The sequence below is a fragment of the Echiichthys vipera genome, assembly GCF_963691815.1.
Source record: "Echiichthys vipera genome assembly, chromosome: 14".
Lineage (NCBI taxonomy): Eukaryota > Metazoa > Chordata > Actinopteri > Perciformes > Trachinidae > Echiichthys > Echiichthys vipera.
This window is the reverse complement of record NC_139839.1, coordinates 14,426,965-14,437,509: the sequence shown is the minus strand read 5'-3', so window position 1 is coordinate 14,437,509 and position 10,545 is coordinate 14,426,965. Positions and strand designations below refer to the sequence as shown.

The following is a 10,545-nucleotide window of genomic DNA, read 5'->3' as shown; positions in this document are numbered from 1 at the left end:
CATTTATATGCATATATATATATATATACATATGGTGCCTATTTATATTATTTCATTTGTTTGTTTTTGAAATTATTTTATATAATATATATATATATATATATATACATGACTAAATGACTATAACAAACTGTAGAGGGCAGCAATGCGACAGTGCAGCGTCTAGTCTACCAAACCCAAAGAAGAAGAAGAAGAGGAGGAAACGCACTATCTGACAGAAAATGGCTGACTGGCGGTGTGGAGATAATTTCCTTCTTTTCCAAACACAATTTTAAGGTATCCTTTACGTTCGAGCACACGCTGTTGCATTTAGCGGAGAAACACAATGTTTAAAAAGGCGAAACGAGCTAACTTTCGACGGAGGAATGAGTCAGACGAGGATGAACAGGAGGAAAGTCGGCAGCAGCCGCAGCCACCGCCGCCGCAGATATCGTTTGGGCCTGCGGTGGAGGAAATCCCGTTCATGGAGACTACGAACCACAGCGTTACCGGACCATCGAGCAGCACCGATAACTATCACAGCAATGGGGTTCAGCCTTACATTAACTGTGTGAGAGCTGTCAAGAAAGAAAAGAAATGCAAAGAGATAGCTATCGTCGCAGCTAACGTCACGGTGCCTGGACCCACAAAAGCCAGTCTGCTTAGTTTCGACGATGATGAAGGTAACGTGAAGCTAACACGGTAAACAAATGCTAAGTTAGCTAGCCGGATAACATTAGCTTGAACGTAATTATCCTGGAACTGAAGTATTGACATTACACTACTTGATTGCATAGTGGTAGTATAGTATGTGTTATTGCATAAACCAGTATACTTGCTTTCTTGTCCACCAAACGTGATCTGGATGGTGTGCATTGTTAACTGGACTTACCGCTCTTTTGTAACCAGAAGGATCCGAGGTGTTCAGAGTGAAGAAACCCAATCACAGTAAGAAGATCGTCAAACAGCTGAAGAAAGAATACAAGGAGGATTTGGAGAAGTCTGGAGTCAAACACGAAAGCAAATCAGGTGGGGTGTCCCACTGTGTCCATGCACACACCGTTTGTCTGTCATCTCTGCTGTCACATTCACTATATGAGAATACTTAAACCTAATTTACCTAGAGGACTTTGCAGCCGCAACGTTTGTCACTAAATATGAAACGTAGTGCTCTATTGAGGCGTATCATTGTAGTTTGGCTGAAATGTATTTGTATTGGAGTATTTCACTGTTTACTCCAGATCATTGAGGGTAAAATGTCCCATGTTGCACCATAAGATGTGACAGGGAAACAAAGAAACCTTGATTCTAAAAAAATAACTGAACCTTTCTAAAGTCATCTGAATGAACACAAATTTAATCACACAAATGTATCGATGGCCTTAATAAATCCTTCTTTCACATGAAAAATAACTGCTTCAAAAGCCCTTTAGCCTGCTATGAAACTAGCGTTACATTCTCAATGACAATATTTTACGGAAACAATTTGTGAAACATAAATGTAAAAGCCATTACAAATGTGACCCAATTTTAATATATTATTGCAGGAGTGTAACACTGCTTTTGTCAAGTTAAAATTTTTTGTCAATAAACTGTGCCTTGAGGCTAAGCATACTCATACTAGCCTTGTTAGTAATCGGTTTAGCGTTGGCACGGTGAGTTTTCAAATTTTCCTTTTCGCAAATGTTGTGGTTATCAAGGTTCTGAGTCTTGCTGGTGGCAGTTTCTGTCACTGATCTTTCTCTGACATAGTGTGATGCTCATACACAGTCGGCATTTGCTTTCACTGTAAACAAACCGCACACAGCACCCTTGACCTCTTACAGCAGAAATCATGCCAGCATCGTCCAGTAGCAAACAAACAACACCTAAGAATTGGCCACCGCCATCGGGGAATGTCCCTTTATTTGCAGATAGGTCAGTGCCAATCAATGGGGCATTTAATGGCCGATATCAATGTTTTTCAGTTAAATCGGTGCATTGCTAATACTATAATGCGCATAGTTTGGCAGACGTTTGTATGTCAAGGCCTGTGCGTGGTTGCAGTGCATGATCACAGAAGCCTGTCATGTGCAATACTTAAAGATACTCATTGAGCATCCTACCTGAGATACTCTTAAGATTCATTATGCTATTAGGGTATCTGAACGGGCTAGATTGTCCTGTAACATGAAGCATAATATCAGCCACACCATAGCATTAGTTAAATGGCCATTATGTTAAATGTATTAGACGCTTGTTGGATCTGTTATCCTCTTAGCTCACCTTTCTCTGCATTTGCTTTTCCTAGATGCTCAACCTCAGCTGGCTGTTGCCATCAAAGAGGAAGTTATCAGCAGAGCGGGTAGTGAACATGGGGAGGAAGAGATGGAGGTGGACAGTGCTGATGAGGAAGAGGCGAAGAGTCAAGGTGGCCAGGCACAAGGTCAAGTCTCAAAGAGCAACAACACTGGAGCATCATTTAACACACTTTCCTCCCTCGGCAGCCTGAGACCAGGTAGCGCGCGCACACACACACACACACACACACACACACACACACACACACACACACACACACACACACACACACACACACACTCAAATTTATTTTTGTTAAATTTTTCATCTATCATCACTGGCACAACAAGGCTTACATTCACATGAGCACTTTTCTAAAGAATGGGCAAACTCCTGGTCTTTTTGAGAGCTCTGTACTTTCTTTTCCTGAGTATTATATAATATGAAATATCACTGAGTTTGTTTTTTGAGATTTTTTTTTAATTGAATTCTGCTACTTATCTTAGACATAACTCCATACCCTTCTCTGAATTATTGGTCATCTAATCAGTGACACTAAATCTGACAGAAACTACACGAATACTTAGATCAAGATCTGTTTCTCTCTAACTCTAGGGGAGATCCCTGATGCGGCATTCATTCACGCTGCCAGAAAGCGCCGGCAACTGGCTCGAGAACTGGGGGGTGAAGCCCCTCTGGTAGAAACAGAGGCTCCCAAAAAACGTATGGGACAAGAAGACCAAGACGGCAGCGACGACGAAGATGAGGATGAGAAGAGGATCCGTTTCAGTGGAGTCAAGAACAAAAGCCAGAGACAAAAGATTGCCGAGGAGATAGGTACCCTAAGAAAATGGTGCACTGGCTGTTCGTTGATTACATACTACTGTTTTAATTCAGTCATCTCTAAGACATGAACATCCCTTTCACCCGTCCAGGTATTGAGGGTAGTGATGACGAGGCTCTGGATACAGGTCAGGATGAGGAGGTGAGGCGTTGGGAGCAGGAGCAGATTAGGAAAGGAATCAGCATACCCCAGGTAAGATTTACTAAATCTTCTGAGCTTTTAAATACTCCTAAATAATGCTTTTCTCTGTTTTCTATCATTGTGTATTGAATGTTTATTTGACTTGTTGATGGTCACAGAGCACAAGCAATTTTGAAAGTTGTGATTTTTCTGGCATTTAATGAACTACAATTAATCCAAAATGTATCAATAGTTAAATCTATAATGCAGAAAACCATTAATTGCATTCTTAATTAATTGTTAGTAGATAATAGTAATTATGCCCGCTACACACAAGTCAATTTTGGTTTCACGTTGGTAAGAACAACATACTATCAAATTATATTTACCGCTTGTCAACCGCTATTGACTTTGAATTTTTGAATGTTATATACTCCAAAACTGTGAATGATATTTGCGATGATGATTTTTACTCCCCTCCAGCTCGCGCTGTAACATGTACAGTCCACCTTCAAGCCAACTTTTCATCCATATTTTTATTTCTTTATGAACTTTCTGTTCAAGTAGAGAAAAAACTCTGCCTGATATCAGATAGAATTGTCAACTAGTTTAAATCCATTTACATCTTCAGTCAACTCTGTGGGCGTATTCTCTAGTCTGGATCCAGGCAAACAAAAACATTTGTTAACGCTAAAGTCATATAAATCACGTGAGATCTCCTGTTTTCAGAGTTTGGACTCGGGTTGTTCATGAGTGGAGTGTTGTTGTGCGCTGTTTTGGCCATATCAATGCTCTCCACACACTAAAGGAACTCAACTGTTAAATGTATTATCACATTTCAGTAATTGTTAAGATTTTAAAAATCTTTTTGTTGTGGGCCAGCCATTAGTCATTGTATTAAAGCATTATCTTTTTTCTTGTTTCTAATGACTAGGTCCAAAGCAGCCAGCCAGAGGACAACACAGTCTACTACCAGAACAGCTACGAGACCCAACCCTATGGCTCTTCCTACAGCATGCCTTTCACGTACAGCACTGTGGCCCCACAGATTGCCAAGCCAACTGCTCGAGCAGACAATGGCTCTGTTCACTATGGGACACCTGTTAGTGATCTAACCCCAGTATCCATTGATCTGGTAAAGAAACGCCTGCAGGATAGGTAGGTCCAGTGAGACTGCAGCGACATCTAACATCAGTCTTCAGCTCAGCTGCTGCCATCTTTGTATGCTGTGGTCCTGAAGCTATCCACAGGTCTAAGGACCAGAGAGGGAGTGTGGGGTTCTGGAGGGGGTTACATTAGTCCTTCCTACTTAAACTACAAAGGAGTGCATTCTTTTAGCTTCTTGTCTACTGTTAATCTGTTTTCGTGATGTTTCTCTGTTTATTTGATAAGTGCACTCTAAAGCAATTTCTGCTTGGTGTATGTCAGTAATTAAGAGATTAGACTAGCATTGTTTGTCCTCGTTCCCAGCCAGTCATCATTACTGTCTTTCCCTCCATGTCGTGTGTCTATAGGCTGAGCCAAATGTGTGCAGGCCACGACGCAAACGCCAGGCGCTACAAACAAATCGAAGAAGACCTAGCTGCCTCTGAGAGTGCCATACAGCAGCTGGAGGGCTCATCCAATGACAATGCAGAGCAATATAAATTCTTGCAAGAGATGCGAGGGTATGTTGGAGACTTGCTTGAGTGTTTCAGTGAAAAGGTAAGGGAGAATTTATCTGCTGTCCGATTAGCTGTTTTCTGTTTTGTGTCTGTGTGATCTCTGGCCACTTAATGTGGATATTAAAGAAATAGAAAGCTGTATTGTGAAGCATTAATTGAGTCATACAAAGCCTTGTTTTTAGTTATTTGTTGTTTTGTTTTTTAGATACTATTATTAAAGTCAGTTAACAGTGCTGACAAGCCAATGTGACTGCAAATTAGTAATTTGGAGCACATTTCATGTATGTCCCATATGCTTCCCTTGTGCTCTCATTAGAAATATAACAATCTGTTATCTCAGTAAAGTCCTTTATTTAAAATGTTTTTTGTATAGAAAGGAAATGCTATTGCTTCATAATGAATCAGCTTGTTTAACATTCTCAGCTAGTTAAAAAAGAATGAACGTATACAAGTCACAATGTACAAAAAGTAAACAAAGTTATCGTAAGATGAGTTGGAGCTGTAAGATATCTATACTGGATAGTGGCATATGCACACTTACCAAAGAGCATGAGTTCACCTTTTTAAAACAATGAATTGATGCCTCTGATACAAACTATGCATTTTGTACACCTATAGCTACTAAATGCATGTCTAAACAAATAATTTAGTCTTGATCCTGCAGCAGCAGAGAGAACTGGCCTGCAAGCTGCCAACATGCGTTTCCTCAACCACACTAATGTCTGTTTTAACCCCATTAGGTGACGGACACAGGACACTAACCAGCTATTATCCGTATGACTTAATATGGAGTCATTTAAATATAGTGTAAACATCAAGACTGGAACTGTATATTGACAGTGTTGGGTAAAAACCTTCAACGCTACAATTTTACTTCAAAATTGTGGTTTTAATGCATTAACTTCACAAGGCATTCAACTATGCTTTTAACTTGGTTTGATGCTACTTTTAGCTTAAACCATTCGCTGAACAAAAGTCCATAATGGACTTAGGACTTAAGGAAATATGAAATACGTTTTCACCCAACACTAGGGATATTTTGGTTCCAGCATAATGTTGTCCATCATGCTCCTCCCTCCAGCAAGACATCCCTATGACACGGAGCCCCCGCTGTTGTTTGGGTCAGAGGTCACAAAAAGCATCATATCTTTCAGGTGCCTGCTGTCCTGGAGCTGGAGGCTGCCATGCACCAGTTACTAAGGCAACGGGCCTCACGACTTGTCCAGAGAAGACAGGATGATATTAAAGATGAATCGGCGGAGTTTGCAAGCCTTTCAAGTCAGTCCATCTTGAAGGTTTTTATGATTTATTTGAACGGCCTCGTTAGTTCTCTGTGTGCGTGCGTGTGTGCTGTTCAAATTCTTGTTTCCCCACAACCTCCTTTAATGTTTCCCTCATATGTCTGATAAGGTTAATTGAAGAGTGATTTTGACTGAGTGAGCATGTATGTACATAAGAACTGTTTTATTGGAGTCGCTGTTTCGGCTACTCTTTATTGGCCGAGTCTCGCAGTCAGCTGGGTGACTGTAACTCTGCTCAGGCAATGAGTCACTAAGTACAGATTAAAAAATGATCTGCTAGTGACATGCCATCTGTCACTTTCACTGTAACATGTAGGATGTTGCAGCCAGGTAAGTGACTAGAACATTCATGATACCAAAGTATTTGTAACAAATATGATGATGCATTTTTATATATTAGGAGGTTTGGATCAATATTTGAACTTGTTTCGTATGTTAAAAACAATCCTTTTACCTAAAACTTGCCAATCTCATCCAATTTATGTTTAATCATTTTAGATTGTTCTAAATTTCAGTATTTTTTTTATGTTTCTGAGATGTTTCGGGTTTATGAGAATGAGGTTATGGGTTGTCTCATCTTTTTATTGCTGGTTCTAACATGGCTCCTGTCTCTTGCAGATAAAGCTGTCATGGCTCCTAATCTGGACTCATTTGGTCGAGACCGCACTGCATACCAAGAGAATAGTCGTCAGAGGAGGATAGCAGAAAGAGAGGCACGACGGTATGAAGCTTAATCATACTCAAAGACATGTTTCTAGGATTTGTAGGTTGAATGGTGACATGATTCTAGGCTAATGGTACAGACTCAATTGTCCCTGTGGGATGCTTTTTTTTTTGCTTTCTCACACTACAAAATGCCCCAAACTTGCATCTAGGCTTAGTTTTTTAGCACTGCAAAAAATCCTAAGTTCAGACTTTACGGAGTCATTTTAGTGCCGAGCTGTTAACAGTTTTTTAGAAATTCTGTCCTTGGTTTTAATTATCTTTCTTTGTGCCTGTGGGTGGGTGTAGAACTCGACGGCGACAAGCTAGAGAACAAAATGGAAAGAGGGCTGAGCATAAAGAAGGCTTATCATCTGATGATGAGGAGACCTCTACTGACATCACCAGCTTCAACATGGAGAGAGGTACATCATTAAATTGCTGCAAAAAATTAATAATCGACCATCATGAGAATTGGCAAATTTGTTGATTTAATGTGATTTAACATCAGACATTCTGTAGCTCATGCCTAACTAAAGCCTTTTGTCCCATTCAGATCGTATCATCAGGGAATGTAAGAAAGTGTTTGAGGACGTGCTGGAGGACTTTCATTCTCTTGACTGCATCAAATCCCATTTTGAAGTGTGGAGGAGAGAATACGCCGACTGCTACAGAGATGCTTACATAGGCCTCTGTCTGCCTAAACTCTTTAACCCTTTAGTCCGTCTGCAGCTGATTGCATGGACCCCCCTTGAGGTAAGGCGCGTGTGGGTGGGTGGTACACCCCCCCCTCCCTTTTTATTTTTTTAATTGGAGGGGTGAATTCTGAAATCCACTTGTCCTTTTTTCCCCTGCCAAGGCTCAGTGTGCAAATTTCGAGTACATGCTCTGGTTTGAGTCGCTGTTGTTTTACGGCTTTGAGGAGCACAGCACGTTGCAGAGAGGAGATGGGGATATCAGCTTGCTGCCTGCTATTGTGGAGAAGGTCATCCTCTCCAAACTGACAGGTAGAGTAACCCAAACAGATGCACCTAGCATACTGACATTTAGTTGGCATAACAATGCAGGACAGTACAAAATATGTGTGTAATTATGTGTTGGTTTGTGCGTGTAAGTGTTGGCAGAGCAAGTGTGGGATCCGCTGTCAAGCAGTCAGACAGCCAGGCTGGTGGGCTTCATTCACCGACTAATGAAAGGTTACCCCACTGTGCTGCACGGGGACAACAGATACACGCAGGTACTGTCCACTCTTACTACCTACGTACATACACATAGTGTGCTTAATCGGCAAAACAAGAGATTACTTTAAGTTCTTGTGGTAGAAAATCTTAATTTCTTTTCATCATCAGGAGCTTTTGAAAGCTATCGTCTTCAGGACCAGGCGGACCCTGGATGAAGATGTCTTCCTTCCACTCTACCCCAAAAAGTACATAACGCAATTGTTAACAGTAGTGGAAGTCCAGTTTCTTTGATCTGTACAATGGAGCTTGATAACTGATTAAAATTGTGTTTTTGCTTTTCTTCAGTGTGTTGGACAACAAGAACAGTAGTCCCTACTTATTCTACCAGAGGCAGTTCTGGTCCTGTGTGAAGGTATGTACAGAAGTGGAGTAAAGACAGTTGTTTTTAGATTAATTAATCCATTAATTTACCAATTACACTGACGGCTATCTTCAAATGAAGGTCCTGAGTGATTGTCGTCAGTCAAATCACATATACAGTAAAAGAAATTGGTGGTTTCAAAGGTGTATTCTTGACAAGTATAAATGCTTACCATATATGACTCTTTCTGTGTGCTTGATATAGTTTGAACACTACCCACTGTTGCTTATTTATGGTGTATACTGTTGTGTTTCTGTCCTAGCTGTTGGGCAACATCCTGCAGTGGGAAGGTATCTTGTCCAGTTCCTGTCTGAAGGATCTGGCATTGGACAGCACTCTGAACAGATACATCCTCTCTGCACTGCAGACCACAGATACCGGGGAGGACAATGTTCCGAAGTGCCAGAAGGTAGGAGATGCACCAGTTGTTTTGTAGTTTCATGCTTCATGTGTAAATAGACACAACAGAGTCATAAAATCAGACTGCTTATTTGTTTTTAAATGATTTAAGACAGGTTAAATGATTTCTGTTTAAATTATTTACATTTTACTTCAAGACACTAATCAGTAGTGCAGTGAATGGAGCAATTGAATGTTTCTTTCCAATAGGTTCACAGATTTAGTCTGAGATACGAGAGAATCAAACTGCACAGCTGTGATTGGCTGCAGTGCAATTCCCTTTGATTTTTTACAGCTAGCAGTCTTAACTTGACACACACCTGCTGTGGAGGAGCAGGTGGCTTATTTGGTCAGTCGTGGCAGTTTGTGACTCACTAAACAGCGTGACACAGCCAATGTTTAACTCCTTCTTCCCTTGTACCTTTTCTCAGGTGGTGGAGTGTTTGCCAGTGCAGTGGTTCTCTGGACTGAAGGGCCAGCAGACGTTGCCTCAGTTGGAGCCGTTCTGCCGGTACCTCACCCACCTGGCCAACTCTTTGCACCGCAGCAGTTTGGGCGTTTCTGATATGGAACGGCGCACTGTCAAGTAAGAGGCCCTGCTTGGCTCTGCATGTACATTTCATTTGTTTAAACTGGGGAACTGGAGTTACAGCTCCATCTGTTGGAATAATATAGAAGGACACAATGGAAGATTATCAGGGTTGTTTTGTTAAATCACACAACAGTTTACTAACTAGTAAATCTTTTTAAGCTGTGATGTAATGCTGTGGGTTTTTGAACATACTGCTTCTAATATCACCCATATCTGCCAACAGGGACCAGGTCAAAGAAGTTGTGAAGATGTTGGGCCAGATGAATGCACTGGACCACATCATCACGGTGGCAGCAGAGCATGGCATTAAAGACATCAAACCACTTTTGGAATCCAGGTCGTAGAGGAGGATACGGCAACAGCAACTTTTCATTCATCTTTTGTCATTTTCGGCACATATACAAGCCACAGGGATCACTACGGTTTGATTCCTGAAATGTGTGCGTAAATGGATTTGAAATAGAACTCAACAGTTGCTACCTTGCTTGAAAAAAATATGGTAAATACTAGTGGTGTAAATATTGTGAATAATGTATAGAAAAGTGTGCTCCTATGCTCAACAACAGACTGATATTGAAAGTAGGCCCTGTAGTCAGCTCTAAAAGACTTCATTCATACTACATGCTGACAATGTTTCAATGCTTAATTTATTAAGAGTAAACAACTGTTGACATGGGTTATTGGCATATGTCCGTCTATGAAATGTCTGACGTCTAGACTGATACCATACTCAACCTGGCTATCTGTAAAAACTGCTTCACCACCTTTTCACCTCACATGCTCAACTTTTCCGTATGCACCAAAGGAATACCCGATTTGGCCTAAAAGGTGGAAATTGCACAGCAGCAAAGATTGACACGGCTCCACCCTACAGTTCAACCTCGGTTGTCACCTGCAGACCGCCCCGATGCTTTCTATTCAGATTTGTAAAACTTTTTTTTTTTGCATTTTTCTTTGCCTGTGAATAAAGTATGCATTTGAACGATTGCTGCCTTGTTGAAATTAAGTGAAAGCTATAGCTGATGAGACAGTGTTTTTGTGTTGTTTTTACATGTTCTCACC

The 10,545-nt window shown here is 40.9% G+C and overlaps 1 protein-coding gene across 2 annotated transcripts; it reads left to right on the top strand.

The window, feature by feature from the left end:
* The first annotated feature begins 224 nt into the window (after window positions 1–224).
* paxbp1 (PAX3 and PAX7 binding protein 1) lies at window positions 225–10,470 on the top strand. 2 transcript variants are annotated; one of them, XM_083926382.1, is made up of 18 exons: window positions 225–662; window positions 892–1,008; window positions 2,270–2,476; window positions 2,875–3,096; window positions 3,195–3,295; window positions 4,158–4,381; window positions 4,738–4,927; window positions 6,042–6,165; window positions 6,807–6,909; window positions 7,200–7,315; window positions 7,447–7,646; window positions 7,750–7,897; window positions 8,006–8,127; window positions 8,240–8,316; window positions 8,417–8,483; window positions 8,755–8,901; window positions 9,323–9,477; window positions 9,707–10,470. In XM_083926382.1, the coding sequence occupies exons 1-18, from the start codon at window positions 326–328 to the stop codon at window positions 9,825–9,827; spliced, it is 2,778 nt and encodes a 925-aa protein (XP_083782508.1). In that variant the 5' UTR covers window positions 225–325; the 3' UTR covers window positions 9,828–10,470. The 2 variants fall into 2 exon arrangements, with proteins under 2 accessions (XP_083782508.1, XP_083782507.1); XM_083926381.1 differs by having other exon boundaries at window positions 889–1,008.
* Window positions 10,471–10,545: the final 75 nt, after the last annotated feature.